Source organism: Canis lupus, chromosome 6 (assembly GCF_048164855.1).
Source record: "Canis lupus baileyi chromosome 6, mCanLup2.hap1, whole genome shotgun sequence".
Taxonomy (NCBI): Eukaryota; Metazoa; Chordata; class Mammalia; order Carnivora; family Canidae; genus Canis; species Canis lupus.
The window spans coordinates 60,971,679-60,993,111 of NC_132843.1; the positions used below are offsets into that span (position 1 = coordinate 60,971,679).

The window sequence follows — 21,433 nt, forward strand, 5'->3', positions numbered from 1 at the left end:
GAAGGAGGACACAGTGGAAGTGTGAGAGAGAAGGAATTCAGTTTATGATTGCTGGCTTTGAAGATGGAGAAAGGGAGGACATAAGCTAAGAACTCTTGTTGACCTCTAGAAGCTGGGTATGGCCCTCAGCTGGCAACCATCAAGGAAACAGGGATCTTAGTCCTAGAACTGCAAGGAATTGAGTTCTGCTAACAACTCCAGTGGACACAGAAATGGATTTTCCCTTACAGTATCCAGAAAGGAATACAGCCCTGTCAACACCTTCATTTTACCTGTGAGATCTAGGTTGGGCTTCTGACCTATAGAACTGTAAAATAATAAATATGTGTTGTTTAAGCTGCTAAATTTGAGGTAATTTTTTAAAAAGATTTTATTTATTTATTCATGAGAGAGAGAGAGAGGCACAGACACAAGCAGAGAGAGAAGCAGGTTCCACGCAGGGAGCCCAACACGGGACTCGATCCTGGGGTCTCCAGGATCACACCCTGGGCTGAAGGTGGCGCTAAACCTCTGAGCCACCCGGGCTGTCCAATTTGTAGTAATTTTTAAGGCACCAATAGAAAATTAATACATGTATTTATAACTAATAGTATTTGTAACAAGAGGTAACTTGTCTAGCAACCTTAAATATTTAGAGCAGAGCAGTGAAATATAAAACAACCCAGCAGTAGCCTTTGTGTAATATTTTTCGACAGTTTTATCAGTCAGAGTTCAGTGCAGAACTAAAACCTATGTTAAGCGATAAATCGAGTATTTAAAAAATTGTTGGAAAAAAAAATGTTGGAAGGGCTAAAGGAGCATGTATGAAGCAGTACTTTTGGGAATAACTCTCAGAACAAGATGGAATTAACCTACCATGAAGGGTACTATATCGAGGGCTGCCACAAGAGTTCAAGCATATGTCCCCTTGAATAGACATTTGTCCAAAGATGGTAAAAATGGCAGATATGCACATGAAAGATGCTCAACATCATTAGCCATAAGAAAATGCAAATCAAAACACCTGGGTGGCTCAGTCAGATAAGCATCTGCCTTCAGCTCAGGTCATGATCCCGGGGTCCTGAGCCGCTCATCAGGTTTTCTGCCTGGCAGGGAGTCTGCTTCTCTGTCTAACCTCCTGCCTCTGCTTCCTGCTTGTGCTCTCTCTCTCAGTCTCTCAAATAAATAAAATCTTTAAAAAAAAGTAAAAAGGAAATGTAAATCAAACCATGAAGCAATACTATTTCACACCTACGAGGATGGCCATAGTTAAAAAGCAGACAATAACAAGCATTTGTGAGGATGTAGAAACATCGGAAGTGTCATGCCTTGCTGGTGGGAATGTAACATGGAGCAACCTCTTTGGAAAATAGTTTGGCAGTTCCTCAAAAATTTAAACATAGGCTTACTGTATGACCCAGCAATTCCATTCCTACGCATATACCCAAGAGAATCGGCAATGTATGTCTGCACGAAAACTGACTGAATATTCATGGCAGCATTATTCATGTAGCCAAAAAGTGAAAATAAGCCAACTGTCATTTGATGAGAAAATACACAAAATGGGATATACAATGGAATATTATTCAGTCATAAAAAGAAGCCAAGTACTAATACCTGTTACAACATTGATGAACTTTGAAGGCATGCTAAGTGAAGGAAGCCAGTCATAGAAGGGCACGTGTGTGTTTCTATTTATATGAAATGTCCATGATAGGCAAACCTATAGAGATAAAAAGTAGATTATTGGTTGCTAGGGATGGGCCTAGGAAGGAGAGGGGAATTACTGCTAATGGGTAAGGTTTTTTTTTTTAGCTGGGGTGATAAGAATAATCTAGAATTAGATACTGGTGATGGTCATACAACTTTGTGAATATATTAAAACTTGTAAATTGTGAATATACTAAAGTCTTGTACTTTTTAAAAAGGTGAATTTTGTGGTATGCGAATGATACTGCAATTAAAAAAAAGAAGAATTCCCTTAACTGTGATCCAAGGATCTGGAAACTGAAATCAAGAAGCTGTCACTGCTGTTACTGCCCTGCCCCTCTGGACCAAGGTAGCTGGAGAGTGGATTCTGGAATGTTTCATGAAAACTGCTTTTCCATGATGTTGCTGGTAGAATAAGCAAAAGACATGACAGGAAAGTGACTTCTGTTTTACTTCTGCTTCTAAAGTCTGTGCATCTGCTTGTTCACACCTGGAACCTTACCTGCAGGGATGTCTGGGAAATTGCTTTCCAACCCCTCCAACCCAAAGAGGGAGCCAATACACACTAGAGTCTGGCACATTCCAGTACTGCCCTAGGTTTCAGAAATATAACCAGACTGTCCTCAAGACACTTCTAGCTTCAGAAGTCATTACCTGAACTGTAAAGAAAAGATTATATTGTGTTATGTACACTCTGTTTAAGAAAGCTGTGAAGAAAAAAAAAAAAAAAGAAAGCTGTGAAGTTTTAAATACATTTTAGAAAGACAATAGTTTTTAAAAAGCATACCTCAGTTATTTGGAAAATCGATCTCTCTGAAATACCTCATTCTTTGACAACATCAGATAAAAGACCTACTTACTTATGAACATAACCAGTGATGAATTGAAGAAGAACTCGAAGTATGAACCCAGTTTGATAATCTAGGGATCCAGTTTTTGTATTATGGCTAAGAATAAAAGTTTGCTTTGTTTTTGTTTTTGTAACTAAAAATAGATTTTCCAGAGGAGTGGAAGCAGGTGGTTTACCACAAGAATTTTATAAGAAATAAAACATATTTCTATTTTTAATGAAAAATTGTTTGATTTTTTAAAAAGATTTTATTTATTTATTCATGAGAGACAGACACACACACACACACAGAGCGAGCGGCAGACACAGGCAGAGGGAAAAGCAGGCTCCATGCAGGGAGCCTGACGTGGGACTTGATCCCAGGTCTCCAGGATCACGCCCTGGGCTGAAGGCAGCACTGAACCGCTGAGATACCTGGGCTGCCCTAATGAAAAGTTGTATACCAACAAATAAACTAAATGTTTCCTCTAAAAAATAAAGTGAGGTTCAAAAATAAAATAAGGTAACCAATAATTTTAATAATAGAAACATAAAAGTCTCCTATAGTTACTCTTTGAGACAATTTGAATGACAGTTACCCAACTAACATTTCCTTTACAAAGATGTAGGTGTGTGTGTATATATGTATGAACCATTCATTGTTTTTAGCCAGTAGAGTTGTATTGGCCAATCTATAGCAGTTATTGGTGAGATAGTGATTGATGTCCCATCATCCTGAGAGCAGCTTTTTTTTTTTTTTTTTTTTAATTTTTATTTATTTATGATAGTTACAGAGAGAGAGACAGAGGCAGAGACACAGGCAGAGGGAGAAGCAGGCTCCATGCACCGGGAGCCCGATGTGGGATTCGATCCCGGGTCTCCAGGATCGCGCCCTGGGCCAAAGGCAGGCGCCAAACCGCTGCGCCACCCAGGGATCCCAGCTTTTTTTTTTTAAGATTATATTTTTTTATTCATGAGATGCAGAGAAAGAAGAAGAAACTTAGGCAGAGGGAGAAGCAGGCTCCTTGTGGGGAGCCTTATGCAGGACTCAATCCCAGGACCCTGGGATCACACCTGAGCCAAAGGCAGATGCTCGACCACTGAGCCACCCGGGTGCCCCTGAGAACAGCTTTTTAAAAAGACAATTTTATTAAAAGAACACACACACAACACTTCATTGAGATATCTTTGCCACAGAAATTGAGTATGTTTAAGGTGTATAACTTGATTTTTTGTAAGTGTATAAATTGTTAGATCACAGTCAAACTAAATGACTTATCTGTCACCTCCATAGAGTTACCATTTGTGTGTATCTGTATGTTTGTATGTGTGCGGCAAGAAGATTAAATTTAAGATCTATTCTCCTAGCAGATTTCAAATATACAATACAGTATTGCTAACTATCATCACTGTGCTGTGTGTTAGATCTCCAAAACTCACTCATCTTGCATTACTGAAACTTTGTAGTTTTTGACTAACATTTCCAGATCCAGCCCCCCATACCTTCGCATCTGACATATAAATGAAATCAGACAGTATTTGTCTTTGTCTTGCTTCTTTCACTTGGAATAATGTTCTGCATCTTCATTCATGTTGTCACAAATGGCAGGATTTCCTTTTAAAGGCTAAATGACATTCCATTGTCTACAATCCACATTTTCTTTAATCTATTCATTCATCAGTAGACATTTATCGCTATTGTGAATACTGTGGCAATGAACATGGGAGTGCAGATATTTTGTCAAGATCAAGATTCATTTTCTTTGGATATAAACCCAGAGGTGGGGTTGCTGGGTCATATGGTAGTTCTATTTTTTACTTTTTTGAGGAAGCTCCATGCTATTTATCACAATGGCTATACCAGTTACAATTGAGGGGAGGGACAGAGACATGTAAAAATCATGTGCTGTAAGGGGCATGATTATAACTGCTATAGAAGGTGAATCTGGCAGAAGTGTGTAAGAATATACTAGAGAGACTTGAGAATCTATGTAAAAAGTAGCAAAAGCTTGGATTAGTGATTTGACATTGGCAAGAGACAACAGGGTCAATGCTAGAATGATATGAGGGGGACTATAAAGTTAATAAGTGTTAGTGATAGATGGGAATTTAGAGCAATGGATGGGAAGGAATCAATTATGTATGCAGAGCTTTTGATGGTAGAGTGGTGGTACTTCCTGATAGAATGAATTAGTGAGGATAGGAGAGTGGAAAGTTAGAATGGAGGGAGAATTATTCACTGGTAGGTAGAGGTAACAACTCTAGGTGAGATTTGATGGCAATCCTAAGAGAGAAAGCCCAGGGTAAGAAGACAGAGGAAGCGAGAATGTTGCAGAGCATCTCCATTTAGTAGGCAGGAAGTCACGGAGAAGCCCAAGAATGAGTAGTCAAGGCAAAAGAACCTGGAGAGTCCAGTAACACAGGATAGAGGAGAGGAGAGTGTTCTTAAAAAGAGGGATGATCAATCCTGGGAAATATTACAAGGAAGTACTGGAAGAGAAGAGCTGATGACTTAACAGTAGAAAGTCATCAGCTTTCTTTCTTTTTCTTTTTTTTTCAGTCGTTAGCTTTCTAAAGTGGTTTCAGGAGAGAGAGGGATGGAAATCAGACTGCAAGGAAATTTCAAGAAATCTGATTAACACAATGTGAGAGGTCAGTTGATCGATGGATCATGATAACATAACAGCAGTGCATGATCAAGGGAAGATTTTTAGAAGGGGAAAAGACTTGAGTAATAGACCAAAGGGAATCTCCAAGAGAGGAGGACACACACAGAAAGATTGGCAGAATAAGATTCCAAAGGATGTGGGTAAAAATGAAATGAAGGACCTCAGTGGAGGAAATAATCCTGGGGAAGAGAATATATCTTAACCTAAGGTTGAAGGAAGGGAAAGAATTTGTGGTGTGAATGAGAAATACGAGGTGGAGAGGAGGAAGATCGGCGTAGGGATGGCTCATGTCTAGTGTCTCCGCTGTCTTAGTGAAGTATGAAGTAAGGAGATTGGTTTTGTGCCCCTTTTCACCCAAGGGAAGGATGTGTGTGGACCTTACCCGTCTCTTATCCAGGTGCCAGACAGAAAGTTTATTTTGTAAATACATTTCTCTTATTTTTTAGGGATATTTCTTTTCTGTACGATGTTAAATATGTTAAAGGAAAGGCCAGGGAGAGTTTACTTTGTCCCCCACGTATGGAACATTCATTACAGTCACATGATGGTGTCATTGTGCCTCATAAAGTAAGTATTTGACAAATAATTTCCTCTCTCTCTAATTAAAAAAAAATCCTTAAAATATAAAGCAATGTTGTACTGTAATAACAACCTGAATTGCTTATCAGTTTTTGAAAAAGATTTTATTTATTTATTTATTTATGAGAGACATAGAGAGAGGCAGAGACATAGGCAGAGGGAGAAGCAGGCTCCCCACAGGGAGCCTGATGCAGGACTGGATCCTAGGACGCTGGGATCACACCCTGAGCAGCAGGCAGACACTCAACCACTGAGCCACCCTGATGCCCTGCTTATCAGTTTTTATAGCACTTTCTAATTATTTCTAGGAAAAGGTATTTAGTGGGAAAGGATCTATGATACCTTATTTTAAGCCATTTTTCCAAGCTACAGTTATCCACTTTAATCTAGAAAATACAATAGAGGAGAATAGATTTTTTAAAAAGTTTACACTTCAAAGTTGTAGAATTCTTATTTTTGGCATGTTGCTAAGGGAAATTTTAAATTCCTTTTGGAGTTTAAAGAGTCAGTGGATTACTGAATGTGTGGGACACGTGTGAATAATATTAAGACCAAGGTTGTTCTTTAATTCATGGTTATTTTTTAAATGTATGCTCTGCTAAATGTTTTTTACTACATCTTATGGTCCATATTACTAATAACATTATTTCCATAATTAAAATCTCTTAATAAATAGCATCCCTTTGGGGTAGGAATGTTGATTTATGCAATTTAGCTTTTTTAATTTACTAATGTATTCATTCTTGTCCTTCTTTCTTTTTAAGCCAAAGAAACTAACGGATACCTTGCTTCCTGAAGAATTTCATATTGTGTCAAATACAGGAGTTGCAGGTTTGGAGTGTTATGATGAGTGAGTACTATGGTATATACTGAATATCTGACAAGTGGAACTGTTTCCTCCTCCCCAGACATAGAGGAACCTGAGAACAGTTCACCCATGTTCCCAGGTAATATCTACATTGAAATAAGGAAACATTTGGCTTTCCATCCTAAATTTAAGAAAGGTGTCAAAATGAAAACATCTTCTTGAAAAGAATTTGGGCTTTTAGTGATCAAATTGTTCTCAGTCTTTTCCTACTGTTTAATTTTGAATTAAAAAAGTGGATCTTGTGTTCTGAATGCTTGTCTCGGCCTCTTTAGGAATGATTTTGAGCAGTGGCCAAGGAGACAAATGAAAGTAGCCTTCTGAGCCAGTGTCTCATGATGCACACCATCTAGGGCTTGGCTCCAGCTTGCACACTAGTCATCTCCAGTTTTCTTTGTTTCCTGCTTATGGGATTGAAAAGATGATTTTGCTTGTTATTTTCTGAAACGTTTGAATATTTCATAGTTTAAAAAACTAGAACTTTGGACTAAGGTTTCATAATAAAAATCTTCAGAGGCTGTCACTCTTTTTACTTTTCCAATTCACATTAAGGCATTTTCTTATGATAGTGGGTTTCAGAACAATATTTTGCCAAAGAGAACTAAATGGAATTCATTTTGGAGGGAACTTTTTATTTCTATATAATTTTAAATTATAAAAGTTACAAAAATATGACAAGCAACTCTTATGTACTCTCTGTTTTAACTCACTGAATATTTACATTTTCCTTTCTTTACTTTGATACACATACACCTACATTAAAACTATTCAAGATTAAGTTGGAGGGGGGGAAAAAGATTAAGTTGTAGGTATGACCCCTTTACCACCGAATACTTCAATGTCTGTTTCCTAGCAACCCACAAATTATAGATCTTTTTGATGACTTTTTTAGCTTCATCATTTTTTCTCTGTTTATTAGTTAGTATTTTACCACATGGGTTCATGGATGTCTGTTTTTTTTTCCAGTGGTTTTTAATTCTTTACTATGATTATTTATTCTTATGTTCAAAATTTTTTAGATTTGGCCAATGTTAGCTCCTTTGAGCTGGCTCTTATGTTCTTTGGACATGTCCCCGTAATTCTTTGAATGTTCCCTTATTTTCTAAGAAATATCACTAAGATTTTCAGGGTCATTGTGATTTTATGGGTAAAATGATGGACCCTTTCAGTTGCCTCCAAGCTTCCCAATTTCCTGGTCTTAGGTTTATCATGTTGTGATATGTGATAAACAGTCCAGTTAATTTCTTCCCATAATATTTATCTGTCTTATTTGTTGCAGCAAATATACTACTCTCCTCACAGATAGTGAAAACAGGCTATTGCTCTTCCCATCCATGTAAGTACAGTTTATTTTTGAAAGTATTTCTCAGAAGGAACATATACATATGGATGTAATATTTTAAACAGACATATATATTTATTTTTCTTAGTACTTTATTACACAGAAAATATTAAAATTATAACAGAAACCCAAGACACAATTCTATCATCTAATTAGTGTTTTCAATTTTTACATATTTATAGTAATATTTAAGTACTATAAAACATTCTTTTACAGTTTTAAATTTGTTTTTTCTAAAATTTTATTTTATTGTGGTAGGAATACTCAACATGAGATCTATCTTATTAACACATTTTTAAGTTTTAAATACAGTATCATTTTTTAAAATTATTTATTTATTTGATACAGAGAGACAGCATGAGAGGGGGAGGACCAGAGGGAGAAGCAGGCTCCCTGCTGAGCAGGGAGCCCAATGTGGGGCTTGATCCCAGGATCCTGGGATCATGACCTGAGCCAAAAACAGCCCCTTAACTGACTGAGTCACCCAGGCGCCCTACAGTATTGTTGAATCTAGGCATAATGTTGTATGATAGATCTGTTTGCTAGTCTTTTTTTTTTTTCTTTTTATCTCTCCTTTATCCCTTTTCTTCACTTACATTGTGGAGTAACCAATATTAACAGCTTGATATTTATCTCTCCATATTTCTTCTATATTCTTACAATCCTAAACACTAAGTAGGAATGTTTAGAAGAAAGTGTTATTTTCTTTACGCAAAAGAGGATCATACTATTTACATTTTTCTTTTCCTTTTTCTTCTTTTTAAAAAATTTTATTACTGATATAGCCCACTAGATCCATACATACAGGGCTAATGCTTTCAAATACCATTAATATTCCAGGAGTGTCTAGGTGGCTCAGTCTGTTGGACCAGCAACTCTTGGTTTCAGCTCAGGTCATGGTCTTGGGGTTCTGGGATTGAGCCCTATGTCAGGCTCTGTGCTCAGTGGGGAATCTGCTTGGGGGTTCTCTCCCTGTCCCTCTGCCCCTCTGCCCCTCCTCTAGCTCTCTTTCTCAAATAAAAAAATACTATTAATAATTCCATAGTATATACATTTTATATATATTATATTCCTTTTGTCATTTGAGGATGACCTGTTATAACACTAATTACATCAGTCTGTCACCATGTAATCTTTCAGGAAACCTAATAAAAGAGTAGAAGTGGTCCAGCTGAATGATGTGATGGATGCTATGCTAGAGAGGGCTGGTGTGGAAAATCAGGAATATACAGGGCCAACTAAGGTAATTGCAAAGATCAATGTAACCTAGTGGTTGAGAGCATGCATTCTGGAGTCACAATGTCTGGATTTGAATTCTGGCTCTGCCATTTATTAGCTAGTGACCTTGGGCAACTCACTTAATGTATTTGTGCCTCAATTTCCTCATCTTTAAATTAGAAGTAATAATGATACCTCCCTCATAGGGTTGTTGTGGAGATTCAATGACATAAATATAAAGAGCTTAGACTAGTGCTTGGTGTGTGGTTAACACTGTATAATTGTTGGCATTATTGTTACTGTACTTTATTGACTGTAATGAATAAATTCATTGACTGTAATGGTCAATTTCACTGACCATTGATTATATATATGACCCTTATTATTTTATGTACCACTAAAAAATTACTGCCAATTCAACCATGCTTTCTTATCACTTAAAATTTTTTATTTTGTTCGTGAAGGAGCTCTTTCAATCTTACAGAGATATAGATAGATATAGATAATTCAAGGGCTCTTTTCTCTTTTGTTTTGTAAATTTTTATTTTTATAGAATTTGGAACTTATAGACAAGTTCAGTATAAGGCATTCCTATGTAAGCTTTACTCAGATTCACTAATAGTTTACACTGTGCTCTACTTGCATTATCATTCTCTCTTCCTCTCTATATACATATCTCTATGTGTATAGTTTTCTCTGAACCATTTTAGAGTAAGCTGGTGACATCATGCCTCTTTATCACCAAACATTTCAGGGCGTGTTTTCTATGGATAAGGACATTCTCTTATATATCTGTAATACAATTATCAAAATCAGGAAATTTAACATTGATGATAATATTATTTGTCCATATTCAAATTTCAAATTTTATTGATTGTCCCTAAAATGGCTTTTATAGCTCTTTCTCCCTGTTTCAGGATTCCAGGATCACATAGTGCTTTTAGTTGTCATGTTCCTTTAGACAACTATAATCTGAAACAGTTCTTTTTTTTTTTTTTTTTGACCTGGATATTTGGAAAAGCACATGCCAGTTATTCTGAAGAAATGTTTTTCAATTTTATTTTTATTTTATTTATTTATTTTTAAAAATATTTTATTTATTTACTCATGAGAGACAGAGAGAGAGGCAGAGACACAGGCAGAGGGAGAAGCAGGCTCCATGCAGGGAGCCTGATGTGGGACTCAATTCCGGGACTCTAGGATCATGCCCTGGGCCGAAGGCAGGCGCTAAACCGCTGAGCGACCCAGGGATTCCCATGTTTTTCAATTTTAGTTTGTCTAGTGTGTACTCAGAATCAGATTCAGGTTATGTATTTTTGGCGGGGATAATACAAAAGTGATACTGTGACCTCAGTGCATTATATAAAGAGGTGCATGATTAAACACAAACTTTAAAAATAATATATCAAAAAAATAATATATCATTTTTGTAGATGTATTTATAAAGAAAACTATGAGTCAAATTATCAAGGTATTTCTAAAGCACTCACATTCAGAGCATTTACCTCCAAAAATGTGTTTTTACTGACAAGACTGTAATAAATACTGATGATATTCCTTATCTTCTTGTAGATGCACGAACTATTACATATATTGAAGAAGGAACAGACCATTTACAATACGGTATTTCATGAACTTATTCGACAAGTCAGTGTGGACTGTGCAGATAGAGGAGAACTGCTGTCCAAAATCAGGTTAGAGCTGTTATTGCAATATCTGGTTTCCTTTTGAATTTTATATTACAATTATGTTTATATCTGCTTTTGAGAAAATCACAAAAAAGTTCCCTTCTTTATTCTATTGATAATAAGGAGCTGAATTGCATTTCTATCATATTTCTATCCTATCCTGTCCTGTCCTATCCTATCCTATTCTGTATAAGGTAATCTCTTTTGGCATGTTTGACACCATATTCCTTTTTAAAAAAATGTTTAAAATTTATTTTACACAGAGATAGTGTGTGTGGCAAGGGGGTGGGATGGGGAAGAGGGAGAGAGAGAATCAAGTAGACTCTCCACTGGGCACAGACCCTGATGCAGGGCTTGATCCCATGACCCTGAGATCATGACCTGAGCCTAGATCAAGAATCAGTCGCTTAACCAGCTGTGCCACCCAGGTGCCCTGACACCAAATTCTTTTATGATTGGGAGTGAAGTGCTATGTGAAATACTAAAAAAAGTATAGATTCTTGATTTTTAAAGATTTTATTTATTCATTAGAGACACACACAGAGAGAGAGAGAGAGTTAGAGACATAGGCAGAGGGAGAGGCAGGCTTCCTGTGGGGAGCGTGATGTGGGACTTGATCCCAGGACTCCAGGATCACAGTCTGAGCCAAAGGCAGACACTCAACCACTAAGCTACCCAGGCATCCCAAAAGTATAGATTCTGGAGACAGAGCCAATCTGGTTTCAAATCAACATCTAGATGTGTAACCTTGGTAAAAGTGTGAGCCTTAGTTTTCTCATCTGTAGGTACAGATAATAACTATGGTGAAAATTTTCACTTGTCCATTTATTCATTCATCAGTCAGTGATACCTACTGAGTGTCTACTCTGTGTCAAGCATTGAGAAGGTTCATACATCTGCCTTTGTTGACTTTGACAAATACAAACTCTTAACAAGGTATGGAAGATTACCATAACCCCACAAAGTTCCCTAGTGCTCTTTCCCAGTGAATGCCCACCCCGACTTCTCTAGGAGTTTTGACTTCTTTCCCAGTTAGATTAGTTTCACCTATTTAGGAACTTCATATAAATGGGATCATGTAGAGTATATACAGTTAACCCTTGACCAACATGAGTTTGAACTGCACAAGTTTACTTAGATTTGTTACAAATACTTTAAATGTATTTTTTCTTCCTTATGATTTTCTTAATAACCTTTTCTCTAGCTTACTATAAGAATACAGTATATGATATATACTACATAAAAAATACATGTCAGTCAATTGCTTATGTTATTGGTAAAGCTTCTGATCAACAGTAGACTATGTTTTTGGGGAGTCAGAAGTTTTATGTGGATTTTTGACTACATGAGGATCAGTGCTCCTAACCTCCATGTTATTCAAGAGTCAACTGCACATGTAAGGCTTCTTTCCTGTAGCATGTTTGTTTTAAGATTTCATTTATTTGACAGAGAGAGAGAGAGAGAGAGAGAGTACAAACAGGGGGAGTGGCAGAGGGAGGGGGAGAGGCAGGCTCCTCTCTGCTTGGTCAACATGGGCCTTGATCCCAGGACCCTGGGATGTATGAATGGAACAAAAACCAGTCTATTCCTTCTCCCATTGATCGACATTGGGTTATTTCCAGTTTGAATAAAGCCATCATGAACATTCTTGTATGAATCTTTCCTGAAAATGTGTTTTCATTTCTTTGGTAAATATGTAGGATGGGATTGCTGGTTCATAAGGTAGGTTTAAGTTTATTTTTATAAGAAGTTGTTATACCTTTTCTTAAAGTGGTTTTACCATTGTATATTCCCACTAACAGTGTATGAGTGTTCTGGTTGTTACATATTTTTGCCAACATTTGGTTTTGTAAGTTTTTAAAATTTTGGTCATTCTAATAGGTATGTGATAATACATTATTATGGTTTAAACTTTCATTTTCCTGACAATAAATTACATTGAACACATTTTCATGAGCTTATTGACCATATATTCTTTTTGTAAAATGTCTGTTCAAGTATTTTGTCTATTTTTAAATTGGGTTGTTTGTATTTTCATTATTGCATTGTAGGAGTTCTTTACATATCTGAGAAACTAATCTTTTGTCATGTATGTATGTATATATGTGTGTGTCTCTTTTTTTATAAAATCTCTATTAATACTTAATATTTGCTCCTAATTTGTTACTTACCTATTCATTTTTTTATTTCTAAAAATTTTATGTCTTTATTTGAGAGAGAGAGGAGAGCACAAGCAGAGGGAATGGCAAAGGCAGAGGGAGAAACAGGCTTCCCACAGAGCAGGGAGCCCTACTTGGGGCTATATCCCAGGACCCTGAGATCATGACCTGAGCCAAAGGTAGATACTTAATGGACTGATCTACCCAGGCGCCCCTGACCTATTCATTTTTTTATACATGTACTGATATGAATTTATTTTATTTAATTAATTTGTTTAAAAAGATTTATTTATTTGAGAGGGAGAGAGAGAGTACATGCATAAGCAGTGGGGAGGAGCAGAGGAAGAGAGACAAGCTTACTTCCCACTGAGTGGGGAGCCCCATGTGGGGCTTAATCTGAGGGCCCTGAGGTCATACCCTGACCTGAAATCAAGAGTCAGACACTCAAAGACTGAGCCACTCAGACGCCACTGGCTTTCTTTTAAAAGATAAAAGGTTCTTTTTAAGAATAGTTTTGAATTTACAGAATTGAACAGGTAATCGAGAATTTCCATTTACTCTCCCTTCCACAAAATCTGATATTAAAGTGGTATATTTGTTATAATTAATGAACCTATATTGATATACTATGTTTAACTGAAGCCCATACTTTACATTATGGTTTATTTTTTGTGTTGTTTTGTTCTATGGGTTTTGACAAATGCATATTTTTCAACCATAAAAAGGAATGAAGTACTGATAAATGATATAGCATGAATGAACTTTGCAAATATGCTAAGTGAAAGAAGCTAGTCACAAAAGGTCACAATATTGCAAGATCCCACTTATATGAAATATCCAGAAAAGGCACATCCAGACAGAAAGTGGACTGGTAGTTGCCAGGGACTGGGAGAAAGGGAAATGAAGAATAATTGTAAACAGGTACCATTAAGGATTTTTGGTGACGGGGATGAGAAAATACTCTGGAAGTAGTGCTGATATTGTATGACTTTCTGAAAATATTAAACAGAATTACATACTTTAAAGAGTGAATGTTATAACATGTCAATTATATCTCAATAAAAAAATTATAAAGTTGTTCACAGATAGTCATTTCATTCCTCATTTACACATATTCCTTTGTGTATCAGATTTCATATATTAAAAAATTACAGCTACTTTATATAAATATAATCTACGTCTCTGTAACTTTACTCACTAATCCTCATTTTGTACTGTGAAAATATTCAGAATAACTCCGTTCTTTCTTTTACTGTATAGCTCTTTAAATATTTGAAAATAGCCATTTTTGTTCCCCCCTTATGCATTCTCTTATCTAGGTTAAATTTCCTCAGTTCTTACAAGTTTTCTTGGTGAAATATACTCTATATGGAAAACACACTAATTAGTCAGTGTTGACTTCATGCAGTATCACCAGTTTCATGGCCCTGAACCTCCCACGCATCACCTGTTTATCCCTCTGTCATTCCTGTTCCCTCAAACCCGCAGCCACCACTGATCCTTCTACTGTCTCTATACTTTTTTCTCTTCCAGAATGTGATGTAGTTGGGATCATACAGCATGCAGTCTTTTCAGACTGGTTGCTTTACTTACTTACACCTCAATTTTAACTGCTGACATATTTTCTGACTGTTATTTTGTAGAATTCACTAAGTTGTGAGCATCATATCATTGTTTTTGAGCAATTTGCTTATGATGCAATTTGGTGTAATTTTCTTCATGTTTCTTGTGCTTGGTGTTCATTGAGCTTTTTGGATTTGTGAGTTTATAGTTTTCATCAAATATGGGAGTTTTTTGGCTAGTTTTTCTTCAAGTGTATTTTCTTCCCTCCTCCCTTTTTAGGGGAGTCCATTTACTCATATATCAGGCCGTTTATAATGAGATGGTCCCAGAGATCACTGATGCTTTGAAACTTTTCTCTTACTTTAAAAATCTTTTTCTGTTCATTTTGGATAATTTCTGTTGCTCTATCTTCAAGTTCACTAATCTTTTCTCCTGCAGTATATAATCTGCTTTTAATTCCATTCAGTAATATTCAACTCAGACATTGTAGTTTTCATCTCTAAAAGTTCATTTTGGGTCTTTTCAAAAATATCTTCAATGTGTCTACTTATCAATGCAAACATAGAATATAGTTATAGTTTGCCTGTTGTTTCCCCAAAGCTAATACATCCATTTAATATTGGAAGCAAGTGCTTTCAGTATTTTTATTTGCTGATTTTTAAAAACACCTGGGTACAGAACATGAGAGACTCCTAACTCTGGGAAACGAACAAGGGGTAGTGGAAAGGGAGGTGGGTGGGGGGATGGGGTGACTGGGTGATGGGCACTGATGGAGGCACTTGACGGGATGAGCACTAGGTGTTATGCTATATGTTGGCAAATCGAACTCCAATAAAAAAACAAAAGAAAAAAGAAAAAAGAAAAGAAACCCTGAAAAAATAAAAAAAACACCTGGGGCTCTTTGTATGGTTCTTCCCAAACCCCCAATCCTGCCATGGCTAGTTTAACATCTGAGGTCCTTTTAGGATTCCAGGCCAGGAAACTATGGGAGGGACCACTGAATCCCCAACAGCAAGAGAATGGTATCCCTTGCCCAAAGGTTCTCCAAGCAGAGCCAACTCCTCCTCCTCCAAATAGGACTGGTGAGGCTATCTCAACACCCCTAGGAAGCAGTAACCCTCAAGGCAGTACTTGGAGGGGTGTCTGTCTGATGGGGGAGGTTTCAGGCTAGTCTTCCTCAGATCCCTGGCCATGGTGATCACCACTGGCTACTAGAAAAGTCAGACTGCAAAAGTGTTTTTCTAGCTCAAGAAGGGCCTGAAAGTGATGGGAGATGGCCTTCTTCTCAGCTATGGGCATCTTTGCATACGTCTGCTTGTATCCATCAGGCTGAAAGCAGGGGTCCCAGCCAAAGTCCTGGCAGCTTCTGGGCACCATGATCTGGCCCCTAAATAGGGACACTGGCTTGCTAGGGCCCCTGGTGCTGAGTACAAATGTGCAGAGCACAGAGACAAGTCTGTCCTTGAACCCAGCCAGGATCTGATAGAGACCTACAGGCTTTAACTTCTCCAGAAACCACTTCATGTAGGGTAGGGGCCTAGGAGGCTCCCAAGGATGTTGAAGCACAGATAGGTGTCCTCCACCAGTATAGGCTCGTGTACCTGCTGAGCTGTTTCCGATACTTCTGTATGGAAATCTCCTCAGGCTCTCCCTGGTTGGCAGGTCAATTTTCTGTACCACCAAAGTGCATGAAAACTTATCTCCTAGAATCTGAATTACCTTGTCCAGTTTTTAATGTCCTTGTCTGTTAATTCTAACATTTATGCCAGTTGTGGGTCAGTTTTTTTCTCCTCATAGATGTGTTTTCTGACTTCTTTGCATGCCTGATAAATTTGATTGGATGGCAGACATTGTGAATTTTAGCTTATTGGATGCTGTGTATTTTTCTATTTCTAAAAATATTCTTGAACTTTGATCTGGGACATGATTAAGCTGCTTGAAAATAATTTAATACTTTTGGGCCTTTAGGGGCAACCAGAACAGTGCTTAATTTAGGGTTAATTCTTTCTGAATACTTAGGCAAAGCTTTTCTTTATACTATATCCAATGATCCATGATTCATAAATTTTTCCAGTCTGAGTAGTTAGAACCAGTGCTGTTTTGAGCCACCTGTGATCCTTTCAGATGGCTCATTCCCTGGCCTCAGATAGTTTCTTCACATTGATCCCTGATTGTTACTTAGCTGAATACTTGAGAAGGACACTCTGCATACCTCCAGGGGATCTTTCTGTATAGCTCTTTTTTCTCTGGTACCCTGTCCTCTTTCCTCTCCTAGACTCTTAGCTCTGTCTCCTTAACTCAGGGAATCTACTGGGCTTCTCCTGGGTTCTCTGCCCTTGTGCTTTGGCCTTTCAAGTCCAAAAGTTGGGCCAATCAGAGGGCCTTCTTTAATTACTTTTGGCCTCTCAGTGATTACTTTTTTTCATTGCCTTACATCCAGTGTCTTGAAAATTTTTATGTCCCACGTATCTTGGAAATTGTCCCAACATAATTTGACTTTTTTTGTTGTTGTTGTTGTTATTTCAGCAGGAGAGTACATTTAATTCCTCTGGATTTTGTTTCTATTTTTCCTGTACGTATATCTATACCATAATCCTATGTATAGATTAATGTCCTTAATAATTTTTGGAAAATTATCAATGGAGATCTCTTTGATAAATGTTTGCCATTTTCTCTGTTTTCTCCTTCTTAATTTTTATTTTTTTATTTATTTATGACAGTCACAGAGAGAGAGAGAGAGAGAGGCAGAGACATAGGCAGAGGGAGAAGCAGGCTCCATGCACCGGGAGCCCGACGTGGGATTCGATCCCGAGTCTCCAGGATCACGCCCTGGGCCAAAGGCAGGCGCCAAACCGCTGCGCCACCCAGGGATCCCTGTTTTCTCCTTCTTGAACTCAGATTAGATTTATATTAGACGTTGACATCCTATGCTTTTTGTCTTTTCATCTTTTTCCTAATTTCAATCTCCTTATCTCTGTGCTGCATTCATGGTAGTGTTTTTGAAGACATTAGTAACCTCTTTATCTGCATCTATTCTGCTAAAACCCATCTTTTGAGTTTTATAATTCAATAATTATACTTCTCACCTAAGAGTTTTGTTGGTTTGTTTCTATATCTGTCTCATCAGAGTTAATATGGTTTTTTTTAAATTTTTTTTTTTAATTTATTTATGATAGTCACAGAGAGAGGCAGAGGGAGAAGCAGGCTCCATGCACAGGGAGCCCGACGTGGGACTCGATCCCGGGTCTCCAGGATCGTGCCCTGGGCCAAAGGCAGGCGCCAAACCGCTGTGCCACCCAGGGATCCCAATATGGTTTTTATTACTTATTCATTTATAGATTCAGTCTTTCATTTCTCAAACATTTCATGCATAGTTTTATATTTTAAGTCTCATACTTTTTGTATATGAAGACTATTAGTGTCTAAAATTACTGTTTGTTGTTTGTGATGATTTATTTACATTAGTATTTTGTAGTATTTGCTTTTATATATAACATTTGGTTAATCTTAATCATGATATCTTTAGGGTGTAAATCATAGATGCTTCCTGAAGAAAGAATTTGCATATTCTTCCTTCTGGAATCCAGGCTTCATGCAGTAGTCCAACACTCAGTTCTCCTACTTTGAAGCTTGGACCCAATGTTGGCATTTTTTAAAAGACCTTATTTAGGGGATCCCTGGGTGGCGCAGTGGTTTGGCGCCTGCCTTTGGCCCAGGGTGCGATCCTGGAGACCCGGGATCGAATCCCACATCGGGCTCCCTGTGCATGGAGCCTGCTTCTCCCTCTGCCTGTGTCTCTGCCTCTCTCTCTCTGTGACTATCATAAATAAATAAATAAATAAATAAATAAATAAATACATACCTTATTTATTTATTTGCAAGAGAGAGCACAGGTAGAGGTGAGAGGGGCAGAAGGAGAGGGAAAAGAAGACTCCACTAAGCAGGGAACTGGACATGGGGCTCAATCCCAGGACCTTGGGATCATGACCTGACTCAAAGGCAAACACCTAACCAACTGAGCCACCCAGGCACCCCTCAAAGTTGGTATTTTTTAAAAATTTGTTATTTTTTTAAAAATTTATTTATTCATAGAGACACACAGAGAGAGAGAGAGAGAGAGAGAGAGAGAGTCAGACACACAAGCAGAGGGAGAAGCAGGCTCCACGCAGGGAGTCTGACATGGGACTCGATCCCAGGTCTCCAGGATCACACCCTGGGCTGCAGGCGGCACTAAACCGCTGTGCCACCAGGGCTGCCCTTATGTTATTTTTTTTTTAATTTTATTTATTCATGAGAGACAGAGAGACATAGGCAGAGGGAGAAGCAGGCTCCCCATAGGGATCCTGATGTGGGACTCAACCCCAGGATCCCAGGATCACAAACCTGAGCTGAAGGCAGATGGTCAAACACTGAGCCACCCAAGTGTCCCAAATTTATTTTATTTATTTATTTAAATATTTTATTTATTCATGAGAGACAGAGACACAGGCAGAGGGAGAAGCAGGCTCCATGCAGGGAGCCCCACTTGGGACTCGATCCTGGGTCTCCACGCCCTGGGCTGAAGGCAGTGCCAAACCGCTGAGCCACTGGGGTTGCCCCCAAATTTATTTATTTTAAATTGAAGTATAGTTGCTATACAATATTAATGTCAGGTATACAAAATAGTGATTTGACATTATCTACATTATGAAATATTTTCTATGATAAGTCATCATACAAAGTAAAGTATTTTTGACTATATTCCTTGGGCTGTACTTTACATATTCATGACTAATTTATTTTATAACTGGGAGTTCATACTTCTTAGTCCTCTTCAACTATTTTGCCCAGCCCTTCACACCTTTCCTTCTGACAACCACCAGTTTGTTCTCTGTATTTATGAGTCTGTTTCTGTTTTGTTTTTTTAGATTTAGATGAGTGAAATCAAGTGCTATTTGTCTTACTCTGTCTAGTTTATGTCACTAAGCATAATGCCCTTAGGTCCATTCATATCACAAATGGCAAGGTTTCTTTTTTTTTTTTTTTTAATGACTAAATAATATCCAGTTGTATCTATATACACCACCATTTGTCTGTTTGTCTATTGATGGATACTCAGGTTGCTTCTATTTCTTGGTTATCATAAATAATGCTGTGGTAAACATAGGAGTGTGTATATCTTTTCAAATTGGTGTCTTCATGTTCTTTAGATAAATACTCAGAAGTGGAATTACTAGATCATATGGTATTTTAATTTTTTGAGGAACCTCCATACTGTTTTCATGTGCTGCAAATTTACATTCTCACTAACAGTGCATGAGGGTTCCTTTTTCTCCACATCCTCACCAAAACTTGTTATTTTGGGTGTTTTGATTCTAGGCATTCTGACAGGTGTGAGGTGGTATCTCATTGTGGTTTTGATGTGCATTTCCCTGATGATTTAGTGATGTTGAGCATCTTTTCATGTGCTTGTTAGCCATCTCTATGTATTTTTTGGAAAAGTGTCTATTCACATCTTCTGCCCATTTTTAAATCAGATTGTTTTATTGGTGTTAAGTTGTATGATCTCTTTATATATTTTGGATATTAGCTCCTTATTGGTTATATCATTTGCAAATATCTCCCACCTAGTAGATTGCCTTTTGTTTCATTGATGGTTTCCTTCACTATGCAAAAGCTTTTAATTTTGGTGTAGTCCCACTTGTTTTTGCTTTTGTTGCCCTTTTCTGAAGAGATAGAACCAAAAAAATATTGCTTAGAGTGATTTCAGAGAAATGACAGCTTTTTTTTCTTTAAAAGGAGTTTTATGGTTATAGGGCTCGCATTTAAGTTTTTAATCTATTTTGAGTTTATTTTTGTTTACGGTGTAAGAGAGTAGTCTACTTTCATTCCTGTGCATGTGTTTGTCCAGTTTTCTCAATACTGTTTATCAAAGAGACTATCTTTTCCCTATTGTATATTCTTGTCTCCTTTGTCATAGATTAATTGACTATATAAGTGTGGGTTTATTTCTGGGCTTTCTGTTTTATTCCATTGATCTATATGTCTGTTTTTGTGGCAATACCACACTGTTTTGATTACCAGTGCATTGTAGTATAGTTTGAAATATGAGAGTGCGACACCTTCAGCTTTGTCCTCCTTTCTTAAGATTCCTTTGACTATTCATGGTCTTTTAATATTCCATATGAATTTAGGATTATTTGTTTTAGTTTTGTGCAAGATGTTAGCATTTTGATAGAGGTTTCATTGAACCTTTAGATTGCTTTGGGTAGTATGGACATTTTAACGGTATTAATTCTTCCAATCAGCGAGCAGGGTATAGCTTTCCATTTGTGTTACCTTTAATTTCTTTCATCAATATCTTACAGTTTTCAGAGTATAGGTCTTCCATCTCCTTGGTAAAATTTATTCCTTTATTATTTTTGGTGCAATTGTAAATGGGATTGTTTTCTTAATTTCTCTTTCTGCTAGTTTGTTATTAGTATATAGAAACAACACATTTTGGTATATTAATTTTATATCCTGCAAATTTATTGAATTCAATTATCCTAATAGTTTTTGGTGGAATCTTTAGGTTTTTCTATATATATATAGTATTATGTCATCTGCAAATAGTGACAGTTTTATTTCTTCCTCACTAATTTGGAGGCCTTTTATTTTTATTTCTTGCCTAATTATTGTGGCTAGTTCTTCTAGTACTATGTCAAATAAAAGTGTTTAGAGTAAATACACTTGTCTTGTTACTGATATTAGAGAAAAGATTTTACCTTTTTACCATGGAGTATGTTAGCTGTGAGTTTGTCATAGATAGCCATGATTACATTGAGTTATGTTCCATCTATAGCATTTTGTT

General features: G+C 37.1%; 1 protein-coding gene and 1 pseudogene across 7 annotated transcripts in view; one reads left to right on the forward strand and one right to left on the reverse strand.

Annotated features, from left to right (window-relative positions):
• The window catches only part of AXDND1 (axonemal dynein light chain domain containing 1), a 113,329-nt gene that overhangs the window by 9,937 nt on the left and 81,959 nt on the right, over positions 1-21,433 (forward strand). For 6 of the 7 annotated variants that reach the window (XM_072830830.1, XM_072830827.1, XM_072830833.1 and 3 more), the window contains 5 exons: positions 5,634-5,754; positions 6,531-6,616; positions 7,911-7,967; positions 9,114-9,216; positions 10,764-10,885. In XM_072830830.1, the coding sequence (XP_072686931.1) occupies positions 5,634-5,754; positions 6,531-6,616; positions 7,911-7,967; positions 9,114-9,216; positions 10,764-10,885 (489 nt within the window). Of the gene's footprint in view, positions 1-1,907; positions 2,039-5,633; positions 5,755-6,530; positions 6,617-7,910; positions 7,968-9,113; positions 9,217-10,763; positions 10,886-21,433 lie in introns of all 7 variants that reach the window. The other variant, XM_072830834.1, reaches the window with a different exon arrangement.
• LOC140634835 (inosine triphosphate pyrophosphatase pseudogene) lies at positions 15,544-16,332 on the reverse strand (annotated as a pseudogene).